General features: G+C 38.7%; 1 protein-coding gene across 1 annotated transcript; it reads left to right on the forward strand.

Moving 5' to 3' along the window:
- Window positions 1-4,290: 4,290 nt before the first annotated feature.
- si:ch211-213d14.1 (uncharacterized protein C11orf53 homolog) lies at window positions 4,291-18,331 on the forward strand. The gene is made up of 5 exons (XM_031283645.2): window positions 4,291-4,515; window positions 5,593-5,693; window positions 12,819-12,858; window positions 13,130-13,434; window positions 16,341-18,331. Exons 1-5 carry the CDS (start codon window positions 4,506-4,508, stop codon window positions 16,776-16,778), a joined length of 894 nt encoding a protein of 297 aa, XP_031139505.1. The 5' UTR covers window positions 4,291-4,505; the 3' UTR covers window positions 16,779-18,331.
- The last annotated feature ends 72 nt before the right edge of the window (window positions 18,332-18,403 follow it).

The following is an 18,403-nucleotide window of genomic DNA, read 5'->3' on the forward strand; positions in this document are numbered from 1 at the left end:
GCCTCTTTGATGCACATTACTTTTGCCATATTTTCCATATAATGCCTACAACACAGTCTGTTGCCTTTGCATTAGACTGTAAACAGAAGAAAAATCACTTACTGTTCACCAAAGACATTTCCCAGGAAAAAGCTAGCTAAGAAAATTGAACATTGTTTACAAGATCAAATGGAAATGTTTTATTGAAAAAACCAACTGTTGTGTTTTATGGAATATTTGACACTGTAGAGTGTAGGCACTGGGCAGTCATAATTTGGCAGACTGAGACACTGTACAGTGCGGAACAGTTGGATCTTTTTCTGCCTCTTCTGTCCGTTGCAGAGGAGAGCTGTGCATTCCTCTTATCTCTGAGTCATTAACTGATAAAAACACCACACAGCAGTCAGCACACATTACAAAAGTACAGTACTGCTATTGACGAGGAAGTCAGCTCTTGAATTCCACAGCAAACACCAGGCCTGACTAAAAAGCTGTGAAAATCCCCTAAATGTTCCCCATTGTAAAATGTAACTGAAATTCAGAATTATTTACAGCATAAAATGCTGAAAATAATATGCCAATTCTTCTAATCTAATCTGTAATGTTTGTGTTTATTGCCTATAAAATGATACAGCTGTACAATGCATAGGTGTGTTATAGTAAGCCATTCATTAAAATGAATACCACAATTTTATGTTTGACACCTGAGTAGTTTTTTATTGTGTATAGGAAGTGTGTGGAAGGGGTTTAGACAGCTTGTTTTCATCTCCAGTGAGGATTAAACAACAAAGTTCCGGTTCAGTTTTGTGTGCTTTTATATGTCTAGGGCTGCAGAAATTTTCATTAATAATTTTTTTTTAGATTCATTGTTTAGTCAATAATATGTCAAAGAAAAAAAATCAGCTTCCCATTATGAAATTCAAGAGACCAAATTTTCCTGACCAACATTCCAAACCCCAAACATAAGACATGTACAATATCAAACACAAAAACACAGCAAATCCTTACATCTGGGAAGCTGAAACTAGAGAATGTGTGGCATCATTTCTGCTTGATAAATTCTTTAAATTATAATTTTTAATTGAAAAAAAAAAAAAAATGCTTTCGCATTAATTAAAAATAGGTTCTCCTGCACAGAGCCTGTCCCACTTTGCATACATGTACTAGCATGCATTTTGTGTGTGCCTTGCAAAGGCAAACTCTAAAGACCTGCCAAGTCTGAGAATTGACTTCTTTTCCTGGCTGTTAGATGAACAATGTATGTATGCAGAATCAGGTGAAACAATGGACATCCTCGTAGCCACTATTAGCAGCTAAGCTTGACATTTTTAGCAAAACAACCATAGCGATTGTAATGTTTTTTTAAATTACTGGTAGTGATTGGCAGAAATACTACTGTAAAACGAATTACATAGTTACTGTTGAACAGTATTAACTAATGTTTGCCAGCTAACATGCTTAACTAAGATAGTGACCATGGTAAACATACATGCAAAACATCGGCATGTTATCATTGCCATTGTAACCATGTTAGCATTTAGCTCAGAGCACCTCTGTGCCTTATAGAGCCTCACAGAGCTGCTGGCTGTATGTAGACTTATTAAAAACTTTTAGTCTTCCTAAAATGTGAAGGAATACAAAATAGACAGATTGTGTGTGTTGTGTGTACATATTGGGAAGTCATTTAGCCCGGCCTATCATATTGCTTGGGGTGATGGCGCAGTGGATATGACACATGCCTTTGGTGTGGGAGACCTGGGTTCAATTCCCACTGCGATACATCAACCAATGTGTCCCTGATCAAGACACTTAACCCCTAGTTGCTCCAGAGGTGTGCGACCTCTGACATATATAGCAATTGTAAGTCGCTTTGGATAAAAGTGTCAGCTAAATGACATGTAATGTAATGCACAAAAGCATTATTACTTCTGTCATGCTGTGGGTTGTATTCATATTAACAGTCTATTATTGTATTGGCCAAATTACATATGCATTGCATGCATAAACTAAGAAAATCACATTGCATCAAAACATTGGGCATCTTGCATAAGGATCATGTTTTAACAGCCAATCCCAAAAGTAAATTAAAGGGATAGTTCAGATCTTTTATAATATATTTCCCCTGCTTTACCTTGCCGTCAGACAGCCCTTTCCTACGGGAAACTGAAGCTGTTATATCCATCTATGCTCTCTTCAAAGCCACCAGACTCCTGGGACAAAAACAGTAGTTTTTCCTCGCTTAACATGGGAGTTGCTGCTGCCTTGCGTGGTTAGTTTGTTTGTGTTATTGTGTTTTTGGTGTTAAAGGGTTAGTTTGGATTTACCAAAGTCACACAATAAAAGAAACCAACTAACCAATCGTACCCATCTACTATAAGTACCTCATACAACCCCACTTCAAAATATCCAAACTATCTATTTAACTTAATCCTTTCCTGCCTGAATTCCACTCAATAGTATAAAATAAAATATATGAAATATCGACGATATTAACATTATTTCCCATCATCACTTTTAATGATTAATGAGTGCTTACGGCACTAATAACGCTAAAGGACTGATTTAGCCTGATGAAACGCTGGTTAATACTGCAGCACCCTGAGCTGCTAAAACTGCTTGTAGTTTCTTCAGCATCCACTGGTGGAGTTAGTTCACGTAGCAACGACAGCACACAGAGAAAACATTGCATGGGAAACACTGTGACACATCATTCCATGGAAATAAGGGTGTGAATTGGAGACTGTTCCTCTCTGTCTGCATAACTCGGTTGATAGAGAAGACCAAGGGTGTCAACAAGTGAAGCATCTACTTAGCCTAGGGAGTGAAATAACCTAAACATACTATAAATACCGAGGTATGGCAGATTTAATCTTGCCTTCAGTTAAAATGACCATTTGGAGGCACTGTATGGATAGTTGTAAATTCAAATTCAAACAGCTCTATGGCTCTCATAGTTGCTGAAGTTCTGAGACCTGGTCCAACATTTTTTACTCAATGTATAACATTCTGACTCTTTTATAAGCAGAACAAACTACTTTTCCAATGCTTCATTTCTCCAATTATATTTAAAAAAAAAGACTAGTACAGGCTTTATTAATGTTTGCTCATTATTATTTATTATTTATTTACCAGTGAACGCGTCGGCTACCACCAAACTGGCATACCAGCTACGTTCGTACATACAAATCAGCAATATCTCAAGTCTGTCAGTGGAGCTGAATGTACTCAACATAGTGACAGTATTTCTGCACCAGGTGGTCTAGGTGACCGTCACTGTGATTCAGATCATACAGTCAGCATGTGACATTTGCAGGCTTCTAACTGGGACTGCGTTAAGCACTCATCATCAGAGTAGCATTTGCAATAAGTATTTGGATCTCTGATCGAAAATATTACACCCAACTGCATGCAAATTCAAGTAGGCATAAATGGTGCCACTTTAATGTTTTGCCAGTTTATCTCACTGGTTTCACTGTCGTTTGGCAATGGAGTGTATCAAGATGTAACCAGGTTCAATCTTTATTATGTCATCACCACACAGTATGCTCGTGTACATTTCCATTGACACTATTCACATTTTAACAAACTACCTGAGTCACAATCGAAAGGCAAAACATTGTGAGGTTCAGACAAGAAACAATTAACGAGTCAGATGGGAGTTTCGTTATAAAGCCAGACAGAATTTTTTTAGCAAAGCGTGCCTCCAGCAATTCTCCCCTCTCCTTTAATCACAAAGTTGAGATGATTAATTTGTTTTTAGTTCGCTCAATGTCTTTTATACAAATGTCATAACATCAATTTGAGTAGAAAATTGCACAATAATGTCCTTTTATGCAAAAAATGTCTCATTTAAAAAAATCATTGGCAGGAGGCATCAAAGTCTGTTATCAACTGTCTGACCTGAGATGCCATCACTCAACCTGCAAATGCAAAAAAAAAAAATTACATTACATTACATTACAAAAGTACATTCTAAGCTGTTACTTCTTTTCTGCTTGGTAAAGGTTTTATTTATTCCAGAGATGCCAACGCTTAAACTGAAACAAAACCAGAACCTATCCCACAAATCAGCAGCAATACGCCAAAACTCCTGCAGCTACAAATCACAATGTGGAAACAATATATCCTTTTGAATTTGGATGATGAGTGGGGGCTCAGGAAGGAGTGACATGCTGCTTCCCAGTCTCTCTTCCATGCCCCTGATGCTTCCAAACCCTAATCTTGACTGCAGATGCAAATAGTCTAAAAAACGTCCCTACCAAACATTTGCATTTAAACAAATAGATAAAGGTCATTTTGAAAAGCTGCCTCCTCATGACTGCAGTGTGAGGTGGCATGTTCCATGTGTCCCTGCCCTCCTGACAACATAGTTAAAGCTCCCATCGTGGCACGCCACACAGTATGGTGCTGCACACTGGGATTCAGCTACTGTAGGCAAATACAGCAAAGGGAGAACAGAGAGGCCTCTGTGTGTGTGTGTGTGTGTGTGTGTGTGTGTGTGTGGGGGGTCAGACTGGAACAGCATCATGGACACAGGTAAGACACACTCATTCATATACAGGCTGACAGCTGCTCCTGCTGTCATTCCTATGCTTATAAATGTTCTATGTGTAATGTCTTATATGACGTCTGCTGCAAAAATAGATTTTTTAAAACCTGTTAAACATTTTATTTTTCATTTTCATTTGGCCTTTATTTTGGAGAGAAATTTACTAGGATATTTTTTTGACAATGCAATTGGTATTATGTCTCTTATTCGATGATGTGTGCTTATTAAATCAATAGTTTCCTTTCCTAATTTCGATTTCCCATAAGACAGGGATGTATTAACAAGAACAAAGTAAGATGTCAGTAAATCTCTTCTCCATACACTTCACATAAATCAGTGTATGATTTGAAAGATGCTTTCATATTAAACATGTGTAGGTTAAAATATGCTAATTGATAAGCTTCATATTGTAAGATATATTTAAATATGGCCTATAATACCTGAAAGGAAGATGTGTAGTTTGCGCAAAGTGCAACATATATATAGAACATTTAATATTTTCGAGAATCTCCTTGGCAAAGTTGGGGCTTATCTAAAATATCCATTCAAAAAGCTGGGATCTTTTACATACGTTTTTTTGCATGCAATTTCCGTTTGCATAATAAAGTTTGCATTTTCATTGAGTTTATGCTTCTGCTTCCCAGGAATGTCCCCAAATCACACCAGCACACATTAGAGATTTGTAAAGACCAATTTAACAGCAAGTGAGCTGCTTCTATGATGCACGAATCTTGAATTTCTAATCTTTATTTAACTTTATGTAATATTTTAGTTACCCCTCCAGTCTTCCTTCACTGTGAGGTTTCAGCCAGTGTTTGTAGTAAATTGTCTCTTTTTGTCAGTCCATTTGCATTGACCAAACCCACGGCAATTTCCATGATATTTACACACCAATCCCAAAGAGTAATTCGCCTATATGAATAAAACTGTGAAACATTCAAATGAACACACAATTGTGGGGATGGATGAAAATTTGTATGAATTTGTGTTACCAGCTACAAGTCAAACTGTCTCTGGATTTGTATCAAATGTGGATTCTCAAAGTGTTTTTCTGTTCCGTCTAGAATATTCTAAGAGAGTGTACCAAGGCGTTAGAGTCAAGCACACAGTCAAAGACCTTCTGGCCGAGAAGCGATCCCGACAGACAAATGGGCCCAGATACAACGTAAGCACAATCTCCTTTAAACCGCTCTGCCTTTGTCCCATCCTGTCTCTCCCCACTTCATTTTTCTCCCAAACCAAACAGTGCAGCCACAGTTGACATTCTGTTGGTGGCACAATTAAGAGGTCGCTTTTCAAAAATCTGCTCTCCTTGTTTACATTTTGGCTTGTTTTGTGGACTAAGGATCCATTGACCACCTGTACCTCCCCCTTCTGTCTTTGCTCTCTTCGAGCGCTTGCAAAGCCAATCTGTAAATAGCTGTGCACGATGTGTGTAGAGAGAGACACAATGCGCGGAGTCCCATCCTGACCTCACAAAAGAACACTGACACAATGCATGCAATGGTGACGGCCATGATCTCCTAAAAAATCCCCCGAGGTGGAGGCGGGGACGGTTGAGGTGGACAGGTATAGCATAGAGAGACAGAAAAAGGGCAGTGAAGGAGGCTGCCTATGCAAAGTTTGATCTATGCACACCTGCCAGCTGACATTGTCCTCTGCCATGCATAGGCCGCAGACAAGCCTTCTATTGTTGTCTCAGAAACACACTCTCACACACAGTCAGAGAAATCAGGCTCTGCTTTAGACACCTGCATGCACGAGCAAGACTGGCTTTTCATTTTCCACAAACTGCCTGTCAAAAGGCTTTACAATACAGTATCCACTGTTTGTTTTCTATTTAGCATCGGCATGTCCACTCTATAGATATGCAGGCTGCTATGGCTCGCATAATGAGGGGATTGTGTGAGAGACAAAGGAGAAGATACCATCAGATGCAACAGACAGGTCTAAAAATCAATCACCTTTCTCCAATGAAATTTCCAGCCCTGACTTTTATTTAGAGTTTTGTAAATTTAACTTTGTGTAACAAAGATGGCCCAACCATGAGGTCTGGAGTTCTGAGTTGGTGGACAGCAGCTGTGTTGGTGACAGATTGAAGTTTTATCTAAACACAAATTTTGCTCTGAGAGATGAAATACACATGTGGAGTTCTGCATCAGTTGGCAAAGCTAAACAAACACAGTTCAGCTAACTAGCAACTTTGAGCTAGCAATGCAGCCAGCCTTATTACCATATATCATGATTTTACTGCCTTTTATATCTCTTATTTAGAGTTTAAGCCCAGTTTAGCTAACTGTCATCAAATTCCTTGAAAAGACCAAAATAAATGATAAATTGACCCTACGAACAAGTGTTTGTGTGTGTATCTAAAGTAAAGCCTGATATATCGTATTCCTCTATTCCTCTTCCACTGTTGTCCAAAAGCTAAAAGTACAGAAATTGCTCCTGTACAATCACCGGTTTCAACTTTGACAAATAGCGTGGTGTTTAGGACCCCATCACTCGTAGTGAGAAGCTGAATGAGAAAATTGGTTTTCAGGGCCTTTAAACACATCATTGAGCCACAGCTTTGCATTGGGTAACATGTTCTTTCATTATCATGAACACACACACACACACACACACTGCAGTTTATTTTGAGTCAATCTCAAATTCAATGTCTTCCTGTCTTAATTACTCACTAGCACCCCAAATCCACAGCTGAAAACAGTCCCCAACAAATGCACTAGTTACTTCTCATGTTTCCTAAAAGATTCAGTGTCCAGCTGTTATTGAGCTCTTTGGAAAATTAAACTATGTTTTTTTTGTGTTGCCATGTGGGCTTGTGGCTGAGAGATACAAACAGGGTAGAGAAGTCAGAAAGTATTGATAAGAATTAATGTTTTTGGTCTTTTCATGGGACTTGTTGACAATAAGAAACAATTGGAATAATGCAAGACTTATTTAAATCTGCATCCACAGCTCTGCATCTAAAAAAATATTTATCTCAGCAAAACTACAAGTTGCATTGTTGTGTGGGACTGCACTACATTTCTAAGTTTTTTGCAAAGTTATGAGTACTGACATCATTTAATGAAGCCAGGACTGACTGGTGTAAAAGCAGAACAAATTGTCCAAACCTGACTTTAAACCATGACTTACTACATGTGGAGGCAGCAGTGTCTTGAAGAGGAGAAACGTGTCGCTGTCAGGGGTTAGTGAGTGCACAGATGAGACAATAAAAAGGTTTCTGCTTTTGTTACTCTTTGAAAACAGCAACTGTTGTAATGAATTTTACAGCTGATCAGCCTTTTCTTATAGAGACAAAAATAACATTTGGCTTTGTATTTATGCTGTTAAAAGTGTCATTTTAATTTTAAACCGTTAAAATATTTTCAAAATAAAGTAACATTTTTAGAACAAAATAAAGAATATAGCATTGAAGCGAGACTACATTATATAACCTTTGAAAGAAGAAATCTCACATTCTCACTCTTACAAATAAAAAATGTAATGGATAAGCAATAAAACACACACCTTTGCTCACTTCAATACACTCAGTGGTTTTGCTGCTACAGTCATATTTTGTGTGCTATGACCAGTAGCTTATGGTTAGCTGTTAGAAAACTTAGATTAAAAATATGAAATAGATAGATATAGTCAGTGTTGGGGAAGTTACTTTTTAAAAGTAGTGTTTACTGATTGACTATGAACGAGTCGAGCGCAGGATGAATGCACATCAGCAGGTCATTGGCGTTACACAGTGTTAAGTGTAATGTCTGTTTCAACTTGTACCGGTCGCGCAGCCACGATGGTCCGTGCATTGTCGTAGACACATGCAGCCTCTTTTCTGGAAATCCTTGCGTGTCCGTGCAACCGACACAAGTCCACAGCGGTCCGCTGCGTGTATGTATGAGGCCATCTCCACACCATCCATCTGTGAGGTTGTCAGCTTTGTGTCTGCCTGGCTCAGAGCGCCGTTCAGCAAAAAAACACAAAGCTTAAAACGCTCTCAAAAGTTAGCTTTGGCTGCTTCTCGCTTGCCATGATTACTCTGCTACCAGCCTCTGTCACGTCCCGAGTGGAGCTTGTGAGCGCGCAGCTGAGAAGGCAGTGTTGCTGTCAAATGTTCCTGGGAAAGTAACGTTGCGTGCCTTGAAAAAGGAACTTAGTTTCGTTACCAAATTTTCAGTAGTAGCGCGTTACAGTACTTTTTACCCGAAAAAAATAGTTACGTTACTGTAACGCGTTACTCCCAACACTGGATATAGTGATGTATCTGACATTGCTGATTCAGTTCATTGACTTTTTCTACTTATGCTACTGTTACACTATATTTTAGCATTTATCATTACCCAATGTAGTCACAGTTCAGCCAAAGAACTGTAGTCTAACTTCAAGGCAATTAAACTGTTAGGTTTTCTATGAATAACAACCAATATTAAAGTAATAACCTGGTGCTGTGTTCTTATGGTTACCCATATAAAGTAGTTTCATTATAAAGTAATTTCAAGTGTCCTATATCAAGTCAAGCCGGCCATACTTCCATCACACTGGGTTGCATATACAGGTAATTCAGCACCTTTTCAATGTAAGCTTTATACATGACACATGAAGTCCTACTGATGCACAGAGACACACAGTAACTAAAGCCATCCACATCCTAATGTTAGCTAATGCCGCCTTTTATCTCGGGGAATAAAAGGCTATTTAGAGTGAAGCAAAAACTCTGACCACAGAGTCAGTCGCCTCGTGTTGGAACACGGAGTCGAAGTATAAAGATCTGACATCATTTCACTTTGTCTGCTTCTCTTTTCTGAGGACATTTCTATTGTCTATTGCTGTGCCCAAACATGCTGCTATTACCGTACATAAACGATTTGGGACTGTGAAAAGTGGCGTGTGATGCAGAAAACTCAAGTCAGTGACATTTATAAGGCTGCAGATACTTTGTGTGAAATGTCTCTTTAATGATCCTCGTAGGGAAATTGTGGTGCCTTAACAGCAAATTGTGATCAGTCACAAAAAAGTCCTGAAAGCAATGGACCAAGAAGGAAAAATTAAACTGTATATGTAATATGGGAATATTCTCAAACAAAATGTGTGTGCATGTTCACTTATTATAATATGAAATACTGTAGGTGTGACTATTTTAGTGGGGAAATAAGATAAGAAGGAAGAGCTTTTTTTTCTGTGAAATAATGTTAATAAGTCCGTCATCATTAGCCTCCACCCCCTCCATCCAAACACACAAACACACACACACACACACACACACACACACACACACACACACACACACACACACACACACACAGTCTGAGCTTGAGGTAGATGATTTCCATACACAGCCTTCAGAGATGCACTGAGCCGTACCTGGGCCACATGAGGAAGTCTTGGCACTGGCAAATCACATTCAAATTTAACCCTCAAAATTTGCTTGCCTCCCAGCCAACACAGGCTTAATATCAACTCTTTGATGTTAGCACTATGCAAACAAGAGAGCCTGTCAAACGCTGCCTGTGTGTCCCTGCACTCTGCACCAATCTGTATCTGCTTTTAGAATAGAAACAGATGCACACATTATTATTGTTGTTGGTTAACAACATTATAACATTAATAATAAGGATTAAATCTAATATTAATCATATATCAAATAGTATTTATCAAATATGAGTACATGAACCCGCTAACTATAACAAGATGCAGCACAGAAAAATAGACAATAAGGGAATACAAACTTTTCAATATTGCACAAAACATTGTTCTAATGGAGTTTCCACAGATACCAAATATTAAAAGCAGGAACTGTTTCAAGAACTTCAAACACACAATTTAAAATTTCTGATGGAGGTCCTAGAATCTGGAATTCAATTCCCAGTCTTTTTGTTAACTTATTTCCAGATGTTAAAAAAAACAATATATATATATATGTGTGTGTGTATATATATATATATGTATATATATATATATATATATATATATATATATATATATATATATGTTTTAAGAAATTCACAATTGTCAATTCTTAGTACTGCAGATTCTGGTTTGCACAGCTTGCTCCTGAAACATGTTGTTGTTGTTGTTGTTGTTGTCATGATGATGACATTTGATGCTCTACTAGGGTAACCACACAACAACTCTGCCTGCACATCTCTTGATGTGTATGAATGTATGCATATTTCCTTGTGTTTTAACCTGTTTTAATTTGAATCTTCCCCTTGATATGGTGCAAATAAGATAAACAAATGTTAGGTTAAAAATGTGTTTAAAATGACAGACAAGACATCCAAAATATTTCTATTTGATGGAATGGTCTCGGGTTTAAATATACAACATGAACGTCATATAGCTTGTAACAAGAGCTGGACCAAACTGACATTCAATATATATTAGATGTAATCATGCTGTGGAAAAGGAAATAAGAAAGTGAGAGAAAAATATGTAGGCTATCATAACAGTTTCTCAACGTCTTCTGGATTTCCATGTTTTTTCCAGCAGTAGGTGAATCATCACATTGTCATGTGAATTTGAGCATTTATTTTGAAGAGCACAGAGTGAGATTTAGATCGTTAATAACATTCAGTCAAGTACCGAACTTAAGTACAATTTTGAGTACTGCTGAATTTCTATTTTACAGTACCACCATTTACTTCTACTCCACTACATTTGTCTGACAGCTGTGGTTACTGTCAATGTGTCCGGTGTAGTTGGGGCTTCTGGTGACAGGTTTCTATCGGTTGTAACTGTTTCACCAAAGACGCAATTCCCCTCTAAACTTCACAGATGGTTTCATTTCAATAACAGTTTGAGGCCCAAATAGGAATTATCCAATATTTGACAAGAAAAATAATAAATCATAGATAAGTCCAAAACAAAAATTCATGCAAATTTGTGCAGCAGATTTTTCTTCTTCTCATCCCTACTCCATTAATCATCTCACGGCCCCTCAGATTTATCTTGTGACCCTTTGGAGGGGCCCAACCCATACGTTAGAAGCCACAGGACTAAACTAATTGTATATAAAGTAGTTAAAAATAGCTCCTTAAGTAGCTGACAGTACAATGCTGCTTGCAGCCCCTCATCACCATGTATTATGTCAGTGAGGTATGAGCAGTTTAATCAAGAGCGACTTTTTTCTTTCTTTTATTTGAATATTTTTCAGAGAGGTAAAATGATCCAGTAACCACAAGAAAAGATTGCAAAGATCGAAGGAAAGTTTAAGGGGGGGGGGTGAAAACCTTGTGTGGGAGTGGCACTGGTTGCCAATTTCTTTTAGAATCCATTGTAAAATATTACTTGTTACATGGTGGCTTTATGAAACTCTGAAATCTGAAGGACATACATGTGGATTCATATATTTACAGCCTGTGAAATTAAATGTGTTGTACTAAGACTCTGTAGCCAGATATGCATGCTATATGAACACAAAATATAGGTATATAATTGTGAAATCTATGTGAGATTCATTTACATTTATGAGGAAGAAAATCTGTGATGTAAATCTCCCCAAAAAGGGCCATGAGCTAAAACGCGTATACAAGCTCCTGCACTTCATTGACAGAAAAACATATATCTCATTTCAAATGTGTTTGCAGCTCTGTTGCTTTAATGTGATGGCCTGTTTGCTCATGACTAAAACCAGCACAGAGTGTGCTTCAAGTGAATTTGACTAAAACAAATGGTCAGTGTTGAGGTCGAGACCACCTAAACCTAGACCAAGTCATTACCAAGACCTGAGTGTATTGAGACCGAGACTTTGAGGGGTTGAGACCGAGTCAAGACCAAGACCAGATTTGTGTTAGACAGCCAGAGATTCTTCCCGTGTCTCCTACATTCACTTTCTTGGGAGTGCGTGTAAAGGGGGCAGGGACAAGGGGGTTTACGGTAACAAATTTCAAATTAGAAATAAGTCAAGTAATTGGTTGCATTTGCAAGTTTTAACACATAGGCATAAATCAGACAATGCACAGGCAATTTAGCAAAATCCCTGCAGTTGTGGTCTTGACCGGTCTTGAGATAACATCCCGAATCCTATTTAGCCGAGACCGAGACAAGGCCGAGTAAAAATGCGGTCGATTCTGAGATGAGACCGAGACCTTCAAAGATTGGTCGTATGACCGGTCTTAAGACCAAGACCGATCTTGAGTACTACAACATTGCAAATGGTCAATACAGAATCTGGCATGTGAAAGAAATAATTCTTACAGTATTCCTGTCACTCTCCAAAATCTTCACTTTTACGTGTAATTAACGTGTCATCCAGTTTGCACGCCTTATTTCAAGTCTTATTTCTCTGTCACAGGGAGGATCGACCTCTCCGCCTTCATTTGTCCAGATGCCAGGTGAGACTCTGCAAATCAAATGTAACATCAAAAATCTTCACCACTCGCTCTTTACTGCCTGCAAGACACGCTCAATCAGCACTCTCATTAACACCATAATGAATACTTAGAGGATTCCTATTTGCATATTGACTCCGTTCTCAGTGTCTGCGAATTTCAAGAATTTGAGGTGTGTCAACACTGTGGTCACAGAGCGGTCTTCTACTGCTGTCATGATGAAGATGAGGATTTTATTTCTCTCAGTCTAAAAGCTTCATATTGTTCTCTGCAGGGTCTCACATGCTGCCCGGCTACTACAGCATGAGGCGTCCCTTCATCTCAGAGTCAGACTTCTGCCAGTCCACCAAGCAGTTCTCCCCTGACGTGTATTCGCCCACACTGGGTGGCAAACCTCTGGGCTGCGATCCCTCCACCATGACCAGCTACCCCTCCTTCATTGACAGCTACTACCCAGAGACCTTCGGAGATTACCGCAGCGCTGCTACCTTCTCCAGCTCTGGAGGATCCTTCCTGCCTTCATCGGCCCTCTCATCCCTGCTGCCTCCATTTGGTGGAGAGTCCTCGCATTTATTTCTGGTAGGATGGCGTCCCTTTGTGTACAAGTCTGTGACAAAGAAGAGTGAAGAGGGGAGGGAGGTTCATAATCATCAGTGTGGATTTAGTCAATCGTAAATCTACCTAAAATTAGAAAAAGGAAACGGTTTCAATGTTCTTCTAGGCATCTGACTATTGCTATTATACTATTACTATCTGCTTTTTGAATGCTTTTATATAGGCCTTAGTGGTCCCCTAATACTGTATCTGAAGTCTCTTTCCCGAAATTCAACCTTGGTGCAGTATTACAGCCACTAGAGCCAGTCCCACAATAAGCTTTTTTTAGTATGTGCCATTTCTGTGTCTGGGGTTGGTGATGGTGCAGTGGATATGACACATACCTTTGGTGTGGGAGACTTGGGTTCAAATCCCACTGTGATACATCAACCAATGTGTCCCTGAGCAAGACACTTAACCCCTAGTTGCTCCAGAGGAGTGTGACCTCTGACATATAGCAATTGTAAGTTGCTTTGGATAAAAGCGTCAGCTAAATGACATGTCATGTGATGTGTCTGTAGCTATTGAGGAGGAGAGAGGGGGGGCAAGGTGGAGAGTGGGGGTGTGGCCTTGACCAACTGCCATTCTTCGCTCATTTGCAAGCTGTGATGTCTCTCTCTTTCTCATCGGGGGGCGGGCAAAGCAGAGAAAGGGGAGGTAACCTTTCCCTTATGATGTCATATAGGGAAGATTCCAGATTGGCCCATCTGAGTTTTCATTTTCTCAAAGGCAGAGCAGGATACCCAGGGCTCAGTTTACACCTATCACCATTTCTAGCCACTGGGGGACCATAGGCAGGCTGGGGGAACTCACATTAATGTTAAAAAACCTCATAAAGAGAAATTTTCATGCCATGGGACCTTTAAGATAAACTTGAAACATTGTGAACCTATCTTTCAAACCTAGTGCATGCTGGGAAACGCTCCACAGGTTTTAAACAACACCAGCTTGTGAAGAAAAACAATAAAACTCCACACTGTACCTCCAGTATTTTCAGACAGTTCAAATATGAAACCTCAGATATTTTACTTCTGAAATGCTACTCTATCTAGTGTTAAACCTAACCACCATACAGTGGTGGAATGTAACTAAGTACATTCACTCAAGTACTGTACTTAAGTACAAATTTGAGGTACTTGTACTTTACTTGAGTCTTTTCTTTTCATGCTACTTCTACTCCACTACATTTCAGAGAGAAATATTCTACTTTTTACTCCACCACATGAATCTGACAGCTTTAGTTACTAGTTACTTTACAGTATAAGATTTTTGCACACAAAACACACATAGTTTATGAAATACAATGTTTTATTATAAATTAAACAGCCCAACAATATATAGGCCTAGAGTACAGCTCAAATGATAAGCCGATTAAACACTTAGTTGATTGACAGAACAGTTTTTATCGTTTCCAGTTTCTAAAATGTGAGGATTTTTCTGCATTGAGTACTTTTACTTTGAATACGTTAAGTACATTTTCCTCATGATACTTACATACTTTTACTTAAGTTACATTTTCAATGCAGGAACTTTACTAGTAACTGAGTATTTTTAAAGTGTGGTATTAGTACTTTTAGTTAAGTGTAGAATCTGAATACTTCTTCCACCACTGCCACCGTAGCCTTTTAACTGTCAAAAACTGCTGTGTGTGTTGTATTACTTCACATTCTCTGAGATGGTGACAATATAGATACAAACAGGGACTGTGGGGAGAAAGAGAGAGGGGAATGACATGCAACAAAGATCCCTGGTCATAATCAAACAAGGGACGTTGCTGTTATATGGCATCTTAACCAATACTCCTGTTGTTGGTTTTTGTGGACAACTGGACAAGCGTACGGTAAATGTTGTATTTAGCATCAATAGACTACAACACTTTAGTGTTCCCCGAATAGTTTGTTTGTTATTGTCTATGCCCATCCTCCTGACTTTGGTAAAGTGCTGCATTTGTGTGAAAAGCAAAAGTAAATTGTGAAATGTTGAACCCAACTAACGTCTGTGAGTTTGAGCTAACAAGGGGGAAAAACTTGGACAGGCACAGTGAAATGTCTGCTTATTTGCCTTCCTACAGGCACCAGACACATATGCAGTTAGACACATCTGTGCTCTAACCCTTCATGCTGTACTGAAAATCTCTGTGATCCGTTGCAAATCTGTTTTCGTTTTGTACCGATTTCGAGATATCTGTCTTTGAGATTTCTTCTTCAACCTTAATGTAATGGAGGTTAATGTAATTTCATTGTAGCAAAGAAAAACATTTTAAAAATGACGGAGGTTTGTATTGTCTAGCTTTTTTATGTTTTTGTCATCAGTGTTGGCTGATTAGGATTATTTATTTATTATTTTATGAATAAAAACATTAAAATGTACACATTTGGACACATTGGATTTACCATGGTGGATTATTGAGAGTAACAGGGACAGGATTTCTAAAAAGAGATGTTGCCGTTGTCACCACTAACAGAATTCCATTCACGTCCATTATATCGTTATGTTGAGGAAGAAATCATAGAGACGTGTATCTATCGCTATAAAACCTGGACAAAATACAATCAAAACTGTCTACATGGATAGATATCACATAGATACCACTAGGTGTCATTGAGGAAATACGTTGTTTTTTAATTAGTGTCAACCAACCCTTTAAAATCCTGCAACATAATTAACTGCAGCATGGATGCCTTTAACCTTCCTCTAGGCATTCTGGGAAACAGGAAATCAGGAGTACAAGAGTTGAGGCAAAATATAAATGACATCATGTCATCACAAAAGCACTCCTGTTCTGATATGAACAGGCTGTCTGACAGTATCTGATGGCGGGTGCTTCCTTTAGTCGTTAGAGGGAATGAATGAATGATTTGTCTTCTCCTCCTTTTGTCTTCCTGCCTCAGAGAGACTCATGGGAGCAGTCAGTTCCAGAGCCAGTATCCCAGGTGGAGGCTCTGTGTCCGGACAGCCTCGCTTCCGTCAGCGTCCCGCCCTCCATGCCCAGCCCAGAACCCCCGGGGAGCCCCTCCCAGTACCGCTCCCCCAGCCGAGGCTCCTCCATGGGCCCCGGCTCCAGCAGCCAGCCCTACATCCTGCACTCCATGGAGGAAGCCCACTACCACCCCTTAACCACCAGCAGCTCTTACCAGGTCCCCTCCACCTCCTTCCCTTGCCCTTCCTACATGAGCACTCCTATCAGCGACCTGGTGTCCAAGATGGTGACAGAGGAGGAGGCCGACAGCCACACCAGCCTCCCCCCCAACAGTGAGGCTCACTCCTCCTGGGCCAAGGAAGATGGAGTGAGCTCCTGGTCGCCCTACGAGATCAGGAGGGCCTACTGACTAGAGGACGGGCCTGAGGGTCAATATTTATAAGAAGATGGAGGTTTCACAGACAATTAAACTCAACAAGCACTTGACACGCCTCCCACAGACCTTAGTTAGCTGGAACACTTTAACGCCACGTGCTGTGCTTGAGATTATGAAAAACTAGTTTGCATATGACCTGAGAAGCTAAGATACATGGCTGCAAATAATGGATAAATGGTTGAAATTTCCAGTTTCTTGTCATCTACGTGGAAGTAGTGAAGACAAACTTGACCAAATCTACTGAAGAAAAGTAGCCCAGCCCAAACATAGACAGCTCCAGGATCACTATGTCTTGTGTGTGAAAACATTTTTGCAACAGCATCCACAGTGTAACAGAATACATGATGTAAGTTAAAATCCTGTTTAATATCAGTTCAGATAGGATGAAATTAAACCTTTCTGATCTTGGGAAGCCAAAGCTGGTAACACTTTACCTAAACCCCACTATAGCATTTAAAATATCCATATAAACAATTAATAGTTTATAACACACTGTTAATCACTATACTGTAGTTGTAAATAGATTTAAGGGCTTTTGTCAGTGTTTCATAATGTTTTTGTTGACAACTTAGACTTAGCTAACAAAAAAGACAGTAAAGCTGCCATTCAAGATCTATAAAGTTCAAAAAGACAAAAGAACAATCAGTAAGACCAAAAGGCTCCTTTAATAATTCCTCTCATCCAATTTGACAAACATTCTTTCACAAATTTTATAAGCTTTGCTCTTCTGAAAAAATGTTTGATGAAGTGAGTCTGCACTGTTCAATGTAGTCAAAGATACTTTTCACTTAAGTTTTTTTATGACTCCATAGTGTGTTGGAAATCATTTAAGATGTTAATGCATCATTTACTCATGCGTTTTGGGGATTAATACATATTAATATTAAATTAAATGTGTGTTAAGCATTACGTGGAATTAAAAATTATTTAAAATGTTGTGGTAAACTGTTGGTTTATAGGGTTTTTTTTTAAAATAAATTTCTTTACAAAATGTAGACACTGGGTGGTGACAATTTACTATTACAACCAATTACTTGTGTATACATTCAACAGTAAGTTAAACTGTATAAAAACACATTTAAATCTAGTGATGACATACAATTGTTTATGATAATATATGTTATAAGTTGTATATATTATACACTAGTTATGAATGCTTCATGGGAGGAGTTATAGATGTCAACAAAGACATTATTGAACTATTACAAAAATCCTTATATCTGCTTAAACCTGCACTATATACGCCATTTAATAATTGCTTACTATATAGCCTACTGTTTGTAAATGCTACATTTAGGGGTTAAAATAAAGTATTATCCAAAAGGATTTTAGACACAATGGGGTTTTTTGTACATCAAGCTTTTTTAGTCAAGCAACTGACAATAACATTAGTTTGGATTCATTGTCTGGAAAGTAACACTTTATTATGTTCAGCACATGAGGAACTGTGATTTTCAATAAGCTCCATGTTTTCAAAAAAATGTTTGTATACCATCTAATAAATGACACGCCTTTGTTTAAATTGAGAAACTCATCCCAGTAATGCTCTTTTGGAGGGACTATGTGTGCAAATACTGGTGGAATATCATCACACTGTA

Source organism: Sander lucioperca, chromosome 5 (genome assembly GCF_008315115.2).
Source record: "Sander lucioperca isolate FBNREF2018 chromosome 5, SLUC_FBN_1.2, whole genome shotgun sequence".
NCBI lineage: Eukaryota > Metazoa > Chordata > Actinopteri > Perciformes > Percidae > Sander > Sander lucioperca.